This window comes from Poecilia reticulata, chromosome 22, assembly GCF_904066995.2.
Source record: "Poecilia reticulata chromosome 22, P_reticulata-male-v2, whole genome shotgun sequence".
In the NCBI taxonomy this organism is placed as follows: Eukaryota; Metazoa; Chordata; class Actinopteri; order Cyprinodontiformes; family Poeciliidae; genus Poecilia; species Poecilia reticulata.
The window spans coordinates 7,996,145-8,011,289 of NC_088851.1; the positions used below are offsets into that span (position 1 = coordinate 7,996,145).

General features: G+C 39.8%; 1 protein-coding gene across 2 annotated transcripts; it reads left to right on the plus strand.

The window, feature by feature from the left end:
• The first annotated feature begins 463 nt into the window (after positions 1–463).
• slc18b1 (solute carrier family 18 member B1) lies at positions 464–15,111 on the plus strand. 2 transcript variants are annotated; one of them, XM_008399093.3, is made up of 14 exons: positions 464–686; positions 877–1,019; positions 2,837–2,932; positions 3,030–3,103; positions 3,299–3,446; positions 4,281–4,437; positions 4,531–4,667; positions 4,769–4,870; positions 4,948–5,039; positions 5,726–5,821; positions 5,908–5,982; positions 6,066–6,159; positions 14,487–14,533; positions 14,621–15,111. In XM_008399093.3, exons 1-14 carry the CDS (start codon positions 656–658, stop codon positions 14,673–14,675), a joined length of 1,347 nt encoding a protein of 448 aa, XP_008397315.1. In that variant the 5' UTR covers positions 464–655; the 3' UTR covers positions 14,676–15,111. The 2 variants fall into 2 exon arrangements, with proteins under 2 accessions (XP_008397315.1, XP_008397316.1); XM_008399094.3 differs by having other exon boundaries at positions 465–686; positions 880–1,019.
• The last annotated feature ends 34 nt before the right edge of the window (positions 15,112–15,145 follow it).

The following is a 15,145-nucleotide window of genomic DNA, read 5'->3' on the forward strand; positions in this document are numbered from 1 at the left end:
GAAGTAATTTCTCTGTCCGTCCAATCTCCTGTTCACGGGTACTTCAGAAAAAAAAGCGCAACATAAATTAATAGCTGTTTATCATTTTCAGATGTGTTATTTTAACATGATCATTACTGTAATTTCCATTCTATTTTCATTTGTTATTTGTTTTTCTCACTTTTTCATATTCTGTATTTTTTAGTAAAAAATGACTTCACATTTTATTTTTTAAAATTTTTTTCCATATTCTGTGTATTTATTTATATCTTACATTGATATATTTTTTCCCCTGTTGTGTTCCTTCTTTGCATTTTCTCCCCCGTTTTCTCCTTTGTCCGTTTCTTTTTTGTTATTATTTTCCTCAGGTTTTGTATTGTTTTTGCTGTTTTTCCATGTTCTCCGTATCCACAGCCATGACAAATGCATTATTGTTATACCGCTAACCGGAAGTGGGCTTTTATTTTGAAAAGGTTGACCCTAAAGTCACTTAGGAAGTTTCTCATATCGACCGTGTTCGCCGTCGGTGCTGTGCGGGAGCTTGTGTTCACTCAGCTTGGAGCCGGGAGAGTAGCGGCGGCATTTAAATGTGTTTTCAGGATACCTGTTCGCTTGTGTATCACTACCTGGAAGTACCTTAAGTCTGAAAAATAGTTTGAATTATAAAAAATAAAAAATGGACGCGCATGTTGGTTCCCAGCAGGCAGGTGAGTGGGAACTTTTTGTAACTCCGTAGTAAATATGCATCAAATTCCTCTCGCTGTAAATTAGCTAGAGAGCCAACGATGAGTTTGCGATGATTTTGATTTTGCTCCTGATGCAAAAGAGCATAAAGCTGTTCAGACTGAAAAAGTTCAAACCTTAGTATTTCTGTTTCTGTTCCCCTTTTTCCCCCAGCAGAAAACTCCTTTCCAGCTGAAACAACAGAACAACCTACCAGAATGACAAGAATACAGATTCTCACTTTAATTTCGTTGGCATCCGTTAATTTTAGTTCAATGATCTGCTACTCTATATTAGGCCCCTTTTTCCCTAATGAGGTAAGTTAAAGAAGGTCAGAATAATGCGAAATAAATCTCAAATCTTTTTTTTTTCTTTTTTTTTGTTAACTGTTGAATTTCTCCTGAAGTGAGCCTGAATAATGTAATAGTATTTCTTTACATTTATTAACTTGTGAATTTTGGGAAATGGTTATTTGTTTATGGACTGAAATACATGAGATATAGAAAAAAGAAGAAAAAAAATCAACACTTCAGGTAAAAGTTTGGAAGCAAAATCAAATTTATGCAAATATTATTTGTGTTTGGTACACTTAGTTTCAATCACTACAAATATTTTTATAATGTAAAAGATAAACTTACCAAAATAGATATTTGGTATAAAATTAGCAGATATTTGGTATTTACTGGCTTAGACTTTGCTTTCTTCTTGCAAATCTTTTCGGGCAGAGAGATGTTGGAGTAGGGGATGCGATCGTTTGTCATTGTGATTGACATTTGGTGGTTTGAACGTCCTCGGTTTCAACTCCTGTGGGATTTAACCGTCTATTATTAGCTTTTTATACAAATAAAATGACCACGTAATCTTTAGAAGGGGTTATTCCATATTTTTGCTGAAGCCTATGACTCAAAAATAACTGTCACACGTATACTTAACATTTCTATATTCAATAGGATATCTTTGACTTTTTGCAACTGCAGGACAAATAGTTAGTTTGTTAAAAAAAAAAATTTGTTGTCCTAAATACTCATATAAATATCATAAAACCGTGGTGTTTTACTGGCTGTTGCAAGTAAAAATGTAGGTCAAAATGGAGAAAATGGTGTTATCATTCCCACTTTGCAGATCGATACTTACGATATTCATTAGTGATTTAGTTGTTGCTTTGAGTATAACTCGGCATCGATAACACGACAGTCGCAAGGATCCTTTAAAAACGTAATTGTGGTATCAGTAGTTAATAAGTAGTCGTGTGGTGTGATGTCATTCAATGGGGTGTTGCCTAAAGCAGCCGTATGAGTTCCCTGAAATTTGTTTTAAGAACCACATCTAAAATTGGGACAGCCCAATTTCAAGGAGCCGTTTGAAGTTGAAAGGTTTGGAAAGTAGTTCTACGTTTTTGTTCAATTGCACCTATTTCATGTCGTGGACCAGCACTGCTTGCAGCATGCTTCAGAGTGGAGACGGTCATCTTAGGTATGAAAACATAGTCTCGACTCCTTCTAGCACACTTTTTATCATAATTTTTTTTTACCTCTAGCTCAATCTATCTCTTTCTTGTTCTTAAAACTCCCCGACCCCGAAGGCAATTAGCTCTTCCGTGCTAATTGCACACATTTCAGTCGAGCCTGAAGGTGTCGATTTTGGAGCAGGCGTGTTAATGTTGAGTTTGTTTCAATGTGGAAAGTTACGCTGGTTTACCAGCATCTACCAGTTTGACACGCTTGAGCTTCGGTGGTCATTGATCTTACGGACGAGATCAGATTGCTTAAATCTAGACGCAGTTAGATCCAGCAGGGATCTAACGCACAACAGAACTGGTTTTAAAATGGATAAAACCAGCCTGAACAATGTTAAAGATGTGCAAACTGTGCCAGGAGGTGAGATCATCTACACTGGTTTGGTCAAAAGTACATTTTACCACATTTTATGAAACAGGTAAGTATTTATTTAATTCTGCTTAAAAAAAAAGTAAATAAAACGAACGATTAATATTCATTCATGTGGACAATGACTCTCGTTTTGTTTTGCCGATCTATATTGTGGTTATGCTTTGATATCCTTTTTTTTTTTTAACATCACCACCTACTGCTACAGCTGAGTTTCTTAATCACTTTGCATTAATCTTCCCTTGCAGGCAGTAAAGAAGGGAGCCAGTCAGACTGTGGTTGGTCTAATATTTGGGTGCTATGCTGTCTGCAATTTAATAGGTTCTATGGTGATGGGAAGATATGTAAGTACATGACAGTATTTCATCAGCACATATGTAATTTTTCAGCTCCCGATTCAGCAGGTGTCCCTCTTTTTTTTTTTTTTTTTTCTTTTTGCAGATTGTCCAGATCGGAGCAAAATTTATGCTAATCGCAGGACTTTTTGTATCGTCGGTGTGCACCATCATGTTTGGGTGAGCAACTTTATTAATGTTTGTAGGCCACAGATGTACTAGTGCAGTGAATTAAGACTGGAAAATGTATCTATTTCACTAATTTAACTGTAAAAGTGAAACACTACGTTGTGCTTGAAACTATTTGAATTGAATCACTGAAGTGACTCGATTCGTTCACGTGCCAAGTCATCTCTTCTTTTTATTTCACGGCAGATTACTCGATCGGGCCCCTGCGGGGGCCCCCTTCATTAGCCTGTGCTTTATAGTGAGGTCTGTCGACGCCGTGGGCTTCGCTGGTGCCATGACCTCCACTTTTGCCATGACGGCGAAAATCTTCCCAAACAATGTGGCGACTGTTTTGGTGAGCAGACTTCCTTTGTCTGACCGGTATGCAGCTGAGACGTTAGTCTTGAGAAAACAGGAAAGTAGTTTGAGCTGGTATGTGTTGGTTCAGTTATGTACATCTCAGTCCCATGAGGAATACTCTGCTGCTCTCATTCACTTGTTCACTATGTGTTGGCTAGAAATTGTTTATTTTTCCCATGTTGTCGTCATATTGAAATCATTTTCTTGCCCACAACGTTGGTGAAATATATATATATATATTTTGTTTGTTTTTTTCCCCCCAAAATCACAAAAAAAAATGACTTAACCAATCATTTCAGGAAGGTGATCATGCATGGAGTTGCTTTTTTTTCATCTTTTTTTAAATGTCTTTCACTGTTTGTCTCCTTTTTAGCTTTTGTGCTTTTTTGATGCTAAGCTAAAATAATAAGAATTTTGTCATATTACTTCAAACTTCAATGTTTTTTTTTTGTTTTTTTTTATGGGAATCTGTATGATAGACCGACACAAAATACTGCACTATTGTGAACGACAAGGCGAGAAGGTTCTCAGGTCAGATAAGACCAAACTGAACGGTGAGAGGAAAAACATAACATGATCTCTCCATCCTCACTGTAAGGCATGGTGGTGTCTTGAAGAAGTGCTTGAACACGGTTCACTCTTTGGACTTTTAACTGTAAAAATCTTTGAAAACTGCACAATCTCCTCCAGTTCCCAAACATTCACCACTCTGCGCTGGTCCCGGTGAAAAAGACTTCTTCATGTTATGTGCTTGAAACGCGTCAAAATATGACGAAAACTTCTGCGGCTCTCTGTGTTCTGATTACTCATCCATACTTTGATTCTTCAGGGAAGCTTGGAGATTTTCACCGGGCTCGGGCTCATTCTGGGGCCTCCTGTGGGAGGCTGGTTCTACCACTCCTTTGGATACGAAGTCCCTTTTTTGCTTCTCGGATGTCTGCTTCTGATCATGGTTCCTTTCAACATTTATGTGTTGCCCTCCATTGGTAGGAGTTTGAATATTCGACACATCATTTTCTGTCATTTTGATGTTTTTCCTTTTTTCTGACATTGAGGTATTTTTTATTTTTTTAAATCAGAGGCTGAACCATCCAAAGACTCGTTCTTTAGACTGCTCTTCCATGGAGAAGTCCTGCTGATTTGCTTTGTGATAGGAACGCTAAGTGCAGGGCTGGGGTTCATTGATGCCACCTTGTCGCTGTTTGCCATGAAAACGGTACGTTGCTTACTTCATATAAAATCAGTTGAACCTTTTATTGCTTATGCATCATGTTAACGTTTTTTTTTCTTTCTTTCTTTCTTTTCTGTTCCTCTCAGTTTAATCTCTCATCTGGCTACGTGGGACTAATAATGATCGGTTTGTCCTTGCCGTATTGTCTGGCGTCCCCTGTGATTGGTTATTTCACAGATAAATATCCTGTGAGTGTTTAAAGCGGTCAAACACGATCAAGAATGCGCAGTTAGTTGTAATTTTAACGTGAGTTGTTGCTCACCAGGGCACAAGGATAGGATTCACAGTGACGGGAGGAGTCATCACTGCTGCTTGTTTCTTTCTGCTCGGTCCTGCGCCGTTCTTTCACATCAAGAGGTGACGGTTTGTTTCGGGAACGTATTTTCAACTGCAATCAGCAAGTAAATCCGTCAGAAACACTAGAGCGTTGTCATTGTTGATGAAACAGGTGTAGGGAAGAATTTGAGCTTGTTTGTAAGTTTGACATTTAAAATATTTAGATGTATCGTGCAGCGTACGATACATCAATATTGGTGCTTAATGTGACACTTTACTCAAAACATTTTGATCCATTTAAAATGTAAAATGCTAAGTCACAACACAAAGTTTTTGTCTTTTTATTAACAATAAACCTTTATCTTGTTTTTGAGAAGACTGAGACACATTTTTTTTACACCAAGAAAATGGGAATTTATAGTCAAAGACCTTTTATTTTAATTAAGAAAAACAAGTGCAAGATTCCTTTCCTGTTCTGGATCAATTACAGTTTTTTGAAGATTCCCTTTTTATAAAAATCTGATTACTTTGTTTTGTTAAAATATTGTGTTTAGTTCAAGCTGATTTAAAAAAAAAAAACACATCTGTAAAATTAGTCCACAAGTACTTGTGGCAACAAGGTTGTAACATTACCTGGTTATCTCTTAAAAAAATAAAAAGGTTCAGGAATTTTATCAAAAACAAAATGACTAGAATAGAAGTTTCGAACAGGTGAGTAAAGGTATGGCTTCTCTTCTTTATGTTGTGTTTTTTTTCTATATGTAAAGTCAGTTGTGGTTGCTGGTCCTCATGCTCGGCCTGATTGGATTTTCTCTGGGCATGACTGCAATCCCCACATTCCCTGAGATCATCACATGCGCACAGTGAGCCTCTCCTCCGTGTTTGTTCCACACACACATGACGTGTAGTTGTTGATGTTTTTTAATCCTCCACGCTCTTTCATTTGCAGCGAACAAGGGTTTGAAGAGGGACTGAGCACTCTCGGAATGGTGTCTGGTTTGTTTGGTGCGTTTTGGTCCACGGGGTGAGTCCAGAACCAGTTTTTCCACTGCTGCTTGCATTTGATTGTTTGGGGTTTAAACGTTAACGGGGACGTTTGTTTCGAAGGATGTTTTACGGTCCCATAGTGGGCGGCCTTATCACACAGCGCCTGAACTTTGAATGGGCGGCGACAGTCCAGGGTGCCATCGGTCTATTAGCTGTAAGTATTAGTCATTATCTTAAAGGATTATTAATGAGTGTGAAGTCAAATCAGAAAAGAAAAAAAAAGATGGAAAAAAAAAAAGAACCACGCGCTTCCACACGGACCTAAAAGAGGGACGGACAAGAAAAAAAAAGAAGATGCAAGTGAGAGCCGCCAAACAAAGAGGACAGGAGTTTGCGGACTTTTGAATCACAGATCCTATCCAACCTGTGTACAACTGGATGATCTTTTGATGAGCAGAGAGGCAGCCGGTAAGAAATAAACTGTGTTGACATGAAATCGGACCGCAAAAGTGTCTACATTCCAGTTTGGCCGATCGGATCAATAGTGACAGCGAACTGAAGTGGTGGATTGCGGCGGTGACACTTTCCGTTCATTGATTGATGGACTTTTATGATTAAGTTGTTTGTTGTGTTGATGAAATGGATTTGGTACCAAGTTCAACTGTTAATTAATTTATCATCAACTTCAAAAGATAATTTAAAGCTAAATTTATAGTAAATATTTATTATTAATGTTGAGAAGTTATGTTTGTATGTTAAGAAATGTATGAAATGTAAATACAAATATTAACTTGAACTGAACTGTAAAGTTAAGTTTAAAGTTAACATAAGTTTAGTTACTTGTGTATTTAATTTTGATCACTTTGTTGCTTGGTATTTACCTATATAATTTGCCATTCCTTTTGTAATTGAGTGAAATTAATTTACACAGATTAGTAATTATTATTTTTTGGGTTTGTTTAAAGGTTTTTACCTGAATCCTCTGGATCAACGGTGAACATGTCTATACACTGAAATAAATGGAAGTAAAAGCAAGACAAACTGTTTGATCCTTCGAGTAAATCCCTGTCATTAAGAGTCTGCGTGGGGTCATCCATTCCTTTTCAAGTGGGGAAGTTACACAGTTTAAAAAAGAACTTGACAGTAAAAACCGGCACCGGCAGTAAAAACCGGCACCGGCAGTAAAAACCGGCACCGGCAGTAAAAACCGGCACCGGCAGTAAAAACCGGCTGGCAGTAAAACCCGTGCCAGAAAAATCCGGAACGGATGAGAGAATAAATTAATTGAAGGATCTTGATAAAAAAGAGACAGTTGCTGATCATCTGTTTGCTTCATGCCTGTGAACAACTGAGACTGATTCAAAGATGGCAGAACCAGCTGATGTCAAGACTGTTGAACAGCTAAAGATGGAGAGAACGACAGCAAAGAGGTCGCTAACTCGACTGATCAATAACATAACTCGGACGCATGAAGACATGACTGAAGAGGAATTGAAGGACTGTTTCCAAAAGCTCAACAAAGAGGCTGAAAGAGTAATGGCAGTGAATGATGATCTGGAAGCAAGTCTCATTGCAGAAATGGACTCCAAATTGGGTGAAGATGAAGAAGCTGCATTGACTGAGCAGCAGAAATCTGACATAGACAAAACTGCAAATGAATGTGAAACAAGAGTGAAAGAAGTCAAAAGTTTAATCCAGGAGACCCTGTGGAGAACTTTTGGCAAAACTGAATTGTTAATTGCACTTCAAGTAGCAGAGTCAGAATGTGAACATGTGACCACTATTACACCAGGAGTGGAAAAAGAGGCATATGACTTCACCCTCAGTCACCTGAAGGAACTTTTAAAGGCTGCAAAAGAAGTTCATTGTCGCTGGAAAAGATGGATTCCTCATGACTATCGGGATGAGATTCATGATCGGCTGAGAGGATTGGAACTTAGTGTCCCCAAGCTCGTCTCCAGAACAGCCGAGTTCATTAATGCAAAATTAAAAGAAGGTGAAGAAAAAAAGGAGCAGATTGTAATGTCCCAAAATTATTCTTTACCCACCATCAAGTTAAAACCAACATCTCTCCCAAAGTTTCATGGAAATAAACGTGATTTTTACAGATGGAAAAGGGACTGGGAAGCACTTCAAAAACAAGGAGAACCAACTGGTTCACAGGAAGTGAAGAAAGTGCAATTATTGGACAGTCTAGATGAGAAAATCACAAGAGACCTTCGCTTAACCTCCTACAGCTCGGCAGAAGACATTTTCCAAGTTCTTGAGAACCGCTATGGAAATCAAACAGCCATTGCAATTGAAATTGTGGAGGAGTTACAGAGAATCCCTGCAGTTAGAGGTCACCAGCCAAGAAGAATCGTGGAGTTGATTCAAGCCGTTGAAAAAGCTCTTAAGGATTTAAGTGACCTTGGAAATACTGGCGCTATCAAAAACCCTCTGGTGACAAAGTCAGTTGAGACTAAGCTTCCTGAAGCTTTGAAGAAGGAGTGGCTCGTTTATGCAGCTGATAAAAGGAATGCTGTGGTCCCAGAGAATCGGTTTGATCATCTCCTTGCATTTCTGAAGGATCAAGAACATATTTATGAGCAACTAGAGCAACTGAGGGAGGAGGAGTCAAGTAGACGAGAGACCCGACTGGAGCAAAGACACGCCAGAACTAAGTCGGTCAAAGCAGGTGACGACCTTGCAAGCTGTGTTGTCTGCGGCGATGGAAAGCACAGGAAACGACTCTACTTCTGCAAACAATTCAGAACATTAACATTAACTGAGAAAAGAGCCGCTGTCAAGAAGGTGGGAGCATGCACCAGGTGTTTGGAAACACATGATGATAAATCATACTGTAAACCTGGATTTTGGTGCAGAAATCAAAGCTGCAGTGGGGAGGATCCACATCACTATTATTTATGTCCAAGCGCTGATGCTAAGAGAAGCAACAAAGTTCAGAGGAGAACCCAAACCAGTTCAGAAGAAGACAAAAGTAAAAGAAAGTACACAGAAGATCAAGAAGAGTTTCTTAAGAAATTGCCACCTGAGTTGGCCAAAAATTGCAGAGATGTATTTTCAAATACTGTGTCTAAAGTTTTTAACACAACGAGTGAGTCAAATTCCTTGATGGATAATAAAGTGCAGGAACTGCCAGTGTTGATGATGCTTCTTAAAGTAACTGCAAATGCTGGACAAAAGATTGGCACATTAATTGATTTGGCGTCAGATACAAATTACATAACACACAAGGCTGCAAGTGAATTAAACCTCAGAAGTGAGGACATAACACTCATTGTCCATGGAGTTGGAGGGATGAAAGCTTGTGTGGAGACAAAACGTTACCTCCTAAAGATTCGTGTGAAAACCTCCAGAGGCACTTTTAAACCTTATCAGCTTGTTTGTTATGGACTTGACAGCATTGCAGACATTCATAAGTATGTTAAAGCAAAACAGCTACAGAGATTTTTTCCAGACGTACCACTGGATGAACTTGTAAGACCAAGAGAAATAAGCTTACTCATAAGCCACAGGGAAGGTCAGTTGACACCACAAAGAATTAAAGTCGTGGGGGACCTTGTGCTGTGGGATGGCCCCTTAGGAAAAGTGGTTGGAGGAACTCATCCAGAACTGTTTGAGAAACTTGCCATGACGGCTCATACAACCAAAACACATTTCGCAAGGTCAATGAGAGCAGCTGCTGTGAAATATGAGGAATTCATTCATGAGATCCCACAAGGTCCATCATCAAATCACCAGGTCTCCATCCAACTCAAGTCATCGAAGACTGCAACTACAAGCCGAGATTTCTTGGAGTGGTGGAGATGGGACAGTATTGGCGCAGCTTGTGAACCCAAATGTGGAGGTTGCCGTTGTGGAAACTGTCAGCCAGGAGGAAAGGAAATGACGCTTTCTGAAGAAAGGGAGCTTGAAGTAGTGAAGGAAGGCCTCACCTACAATGAAGGAGACAGCCACACAGACAAACCTCACTGGCATGCAAGGTACCCATGGTTAGAAGATCCAGCATCCCTACCAGACAACAGAAATGCAGTTGAAGCCACATTTTTTAGAACAGAAAAGCAGTTGGCTAAAGAACCTGCCTGGAAAGCTGCTTACACTGAACAGGTGCATGACATGCTCCAGCGTGGAGCTGCAATTAAATTATCTGAAGCAGAAATCGACAAATGGAATGGCCCAGTGTGGTATGTAAGCCACCTAATTGCTCCAAATCCACACTCAGTGACAACTCCTGTAAGACTTGTGTGGAATAGCAGTCAAACATTTAAGGGGATAAGTGTGAATGACCTGCTGATGAAAGGCCCAGATGTCCTAAACCAGATCCGTGCTGTCCTATTAAAGTTCCGAGAGGGAACTTATGCTGCATTAGGAGATATAAAGAAAATGTACAACTCTGTTTGGCTGGAAGAAAGAGAAGTTCACCTGCACAGATTTATTTGGCGTGATTCTGAGGATGGAAAAGTTGAAGATTATGCAATTACAAGAGTGAACATTGGAGACAAACCAGCAGGATGCATTGCACAGCTGGCAATGCGAGAAACTGCAAGTTTACCCCAATTTATTCATCTTGAAGAGGAGAGGCAAGTCCTTCTGAAAAACAGCTATGTTGATGACATTCTGACGTCCCACAATGACCCAGACAGGTTAAAGGAAATCACAGAAAATGTGGAGCGCATTCTCCAAGCTGGAGGTTTCAAACTCAAACCTTGGGTGTTTTCTGGGCAAAGTGGGAGGAAGGATTGCTACAAGCAGGATGAAGTGAAACCAAAGACCATGGTTCTACCAAACCAAATGCGGGATGAGGACAATAAAGCACTCGGTCTGGGGTATATTGTAGAGGAGGATAAACTCCATGTCATGGTCAGTATAAATTTTTCGAAAAGAAAGAAAAAGATGCGACTTGGGCAAAACCTCCAGTTGGACCAGATCAGAAGTCAAACACCAAACCCGCTGACAAGGCGAGAGCTCCTCAGTCAGGTGTCTGGTCTGTATGATCCAGTCGGCTTGGTAACTCCCGCAAAACAGAAGGGTGCAATCCTGGTGCGGAAAGCTTTCCAAGAGGCAAAGAATGTGAGCAACCTAGTAAAAGACACCTGGGATTTAGCACTCTCAAAAGATCTTAGAGAAGATGCAATAAAGCTCTTTGAAGAGTACACTCAGCTTAGTAAGATCCAGTTTGACAGAGCATTAACTCCTTTTCAGAACAGCAGAAACTGTTTAGCAATTACATTTTCAGATGGGAGTGAGAATGCTTATGGAGCAGTGCTGTATCTGAGATGGGGACCAGTTAAAGACCCAATCATCAGGCTGGTGGAATCTAAGGCTAAGCTGACTCCATTGGATCAAAAAGGTGAGGCTGTTAAAGCAGAGATATGTGGAGCAGTGTTAGCATCACGAGTAAAGAAATACTTTGAGATGCACAGTCAAATCAAAATTGAAAGATGGTATCATCTCATTGATAGTCAAACAGTTCTTGGAGCAATTCAAAGAGAGAGCTATGGGTTTCAAACATTCTTTGCAAATAGAATTGGAGAGATCCAGAGCAACACAAGAATCCAAGATTGGTGGTGGATTCCTGGGGATCAAAACATTGCTGACATAATTTCCCGAGGAGCCAGCCCTCAAGGTCTTGATACTGACTCTAAGTGGCAACAAGGCCCAGCATTTCTAAGATTTCCAGTTGAAAAGTGGCCAATTAAATCACCCAAACAACTTGTCATTAATGCAAAAGAAAGCATCATCAAGTTACAAAAGAAGGCATTCATTGCTGTAACAACAAGGGCCAGGATAAAAGAGTCGGAGCTCAAGGAAGAGCTGCCTCAAGATCAGATGGAAGTCCTGGCAAAGAAGCAGCGATCATCAATACCCGTACAAAACCTGGTGGATGTTAGACGCTTTAGCAGTTTAACACGACTGGTCAAGACAATTGCCTGGGTTTGGAGAGCGGCAAAGAGATTCATCAGAAAAAACCAAGCTGCAAGTAAGCCAAAGTGGGAGGCAGTTGGCTCAACAGGAGCAATCTCTGTAAGAGAAAGAGAAGATGTTCTTAAGGACATCTTCCTTACTGCTCAAATGGATACCAACTTTCCCAACTCGACCACAGATAGGTTGGTGGTTTATCGAGACAAGGAGTCTGGATTATTAGTCTGTGGCGGCAGAATACAAATCTTTAGAGAAGATAAAGTTGCAGTTCCCATCGTACCCCATGACGCCTGGGTATCGACATTGTTGGGCCGAGAATCTCACAATGCTGCACACGATGGAATCGCTGGAACCTTACTGAGAATGAGGAAAAAAGCCTGGGTTGTAAAAGGAAGAAGAATAGCCCAAAAGGTTGTTAACAGCTGTATGATCTGCAGGAAAGCTCGAGCTCTGAAGTGTCAGCAGGTGATGGGTGATTTGCCACCTGAGAGAGCTGAGCCTGCTCCTCCTTTTAAATTCACTTCAGTCGATCTCTTCGGGCCGTATCATGTCAGAGACGATGTCAAAAAAAGGGTGACGATTAAGGTCTGGGGAATCGTCTTTTGTTGTATGGCCAGCAGAGCTATTCACACTGAATTAGCAAACTCGCTTTCTACTGAAAGTTTTCTGATGGCTTATCAGAGATTTACTGCAATCCGAGGTCACCCACAAAAGATCTGGTCTGATGCAGGCACCAATTTTGTTGGAGCCAAACCAGTTTTGGAGGAACTGTATAGATACCTGAACACCCAAAATATGTCAGATTTGGAAGAAGCAGCAGCAAAGAACGGAACTGAGTGGGTGTGGAAAATCCTTCCTGCAGACTCGCCTCACAGAAATGGAGCTGCTGAAGCTGCTGTTGGCATTGTGAAAAGAGCTTTCCAGAGTCTTAGTCAAGAATTTACACTGACTTTCAGTGAATTTCATACAGTTCTGTACAACGCTGCCAATCTTGCAAATGAGCGCCCAATTGATGCAAGAATACAGAGTCGAGAGGGTTGTATTCAGTACATAACACCTAACAGTCTTTTGCTCGGACGAGCATCTCAGAGTGGTGATGTGAAAATGTTCGATTTTTCCAACTATTCATTTAAAAGACTTGGAGCTATGCAAAGTGAAGTTACTAAGTTCTGGAAAAGTTGGAGGCAACTGGCTGGTCCCAACCTTTTTGTGAGGAGCAAGTGGCACACTTCCCAGAGAAATGTGGCTGTTGGGGACATCGTCTGGTTGTGTGACCAAAATGCACTCAGAGGACAGTTTATGCTGGGCAAAGTTGTAAGTGCAAATCCTGACAAGAAGGGTGTTGTGAGGGACGTAAATGTTCAAGTTGTCCCAAGTTATTGTGCACCTATAACAAAATATGTCAAGCAAAGACTAACTCATCCACCAAAGAAAGACAAAATCAAGACCACCATTCTTCACAGGGATGTTAGGAGGCTCATTGTCTTAATACCCGTAGAGGAACAGATGGAAAGTCAAACCAAAGAGTAAAAAAAAAAAAAAAAAAAAAAAAAAAAAAAAAAAAACTCCAGATGTACTAAGATGACAACAGGACTGCGATCTTCCCAGTAATTACTGGAAAGATCGAGTGGGAGGTGTGAAGTCAAATCGGAAAAGAAAAAAAAAGATGGAAAAAAAAAAAGAAGAACCACGCGCTTCCACACGGACCTAAAAGAGGGACGGACAAGAAAAAAAAGAAGATGCAAGTGAGAGCCGCCAAACAAAGAGGACAGGAGTTTGCGGACTTTTGAATCACAGATCCTATCCAACCTGTGTACAACTGGATGATCTTTTGATGAGCAGAGAGGCAGCCGGTAAGAAATAAACTGTGTTGACATGAAATCGGACCGCAAAAGTGTCTACATTCCAGTTTGGCCGATCGGATCAATAGTGACAGCGAACTGAAGTGGTGGATTGCGGCGGTGACACTTTCCGTTCATTGATTGATGGACTTTTATGATTAAGTTGTTTGTTGTGTTGATGAAATGGATTTGGTACCAAGTTCAACTGTTAATTAATTTATCATCAACTTCAAAAGATAATTTAAAGCTAAATTTATAGTAAATATTTATTATTAATGTTGAGAAGTTATGTTTGTATGTTAAGAAATGTATGAAATGTAAATACAAATATTAACTTGAACTGAACTGTAAAGTTAAGTTTAAAGTTAACATAAGTTTAGTTACTTGTGTATTTAATTTTGATCACTTTGTTGCTTGGTATTTACCTATATAATTTGCCATTCCTTTTGTAATTGAGTGAAATTAATTTACACAGATTAGTAATTATTATTTTTTGGGTTTGTTTAAAGGTTTTTACCTGAATCCTCTGGATCAACGGTGAACATGTCTATACACTGAAATAAATGGAAGTAAAAGCAAGACAAACTGTTTGATCCTTCGAGTAAATCCCTGTCATTAAGAGACTGCGTGGGGTCATCCATTCCTTTTCAAGTGGGGAAGTTACACAGTTTAAAAAAGAACTTGACAATGAGTGATCATTTTGTTCTTCTGTAAATTAGACTGAAAAAAACGACAAACTACTAATAGTGTTAGTGATGTTCCTCTCTGTTGTCAGGCCTTACTTCTCCTGGCTTACTCTCTCTGTAAGAGAAATCGACAAAGGTAATCATGAATCCGAAACTAGTCGTAATTTTCTAAGTTATCGAGCTGGAACTGATGCGTTTTTACTCATTTCTGTTTGAATTTTAGGCTGCGAGAAGATAATCAACAATCGGATGAAAACGCTCCTCTCCTGAACGGATGAATCCCTCTGCCAGTCATTAAAGGGAATAGCAGCGATTCTTCTCGACACGAGGGAAAGCTTTTGTTGTGTTGTTCTTGCAACAGAATTGTAATGTTTTGTTTCGATGTGGTGCTGCAGCGTAGCAGCGTGCAGACAACCCAGTACATTCGGGAGCTTCCAAGTAATTAATTCTGAACAGAGAGCACAGAAACATCTAACAACCAAAGCGTCCACCTCTTTGGTACCGAGACCTTTGGTGTTAGCGGTCTTGGCATTCTGCAGCACATGACTTGGATTTCATGCTGAGCTAAAGCCCTTCAGGATCTATTAACACATTCATGGGATTATTGAAGAAAATTGTATTTGAGAGAATTGTATTTGAAATGTTTTGTACAGGTCATTCCTGTTGTTAATGGACGAATGTAATGTAATGTGCAATAAAACAGATCTGACAATGTTTGTTGTGACGCCTTCTAACTAATTATCGTTTC

Excerpts from the sequence above, each read along its gene's own strand:
- slc18b1 (XM_008399093.3), top strand. The coding sequence starts at position 656 with ATGGACGCGCATGTTGGTTCCCAGCAGGCAG. Across the intron at positions 2,933-3,029 it reads CTATGGTGATGGGAAGATAT|ATTGTCCAGATCGGAGCAAA; the intron begins GTAAGTACATGA and ends TTCTTTTTGCAG. Across the intron at positions 3,447-4,280 it reads ACAATGTGGCGACTGTTTTG|GGAAGCTTGGAGATTTTCAC; the intron begins GTGAGCAGACTT and ends TTGATTCTTCAG.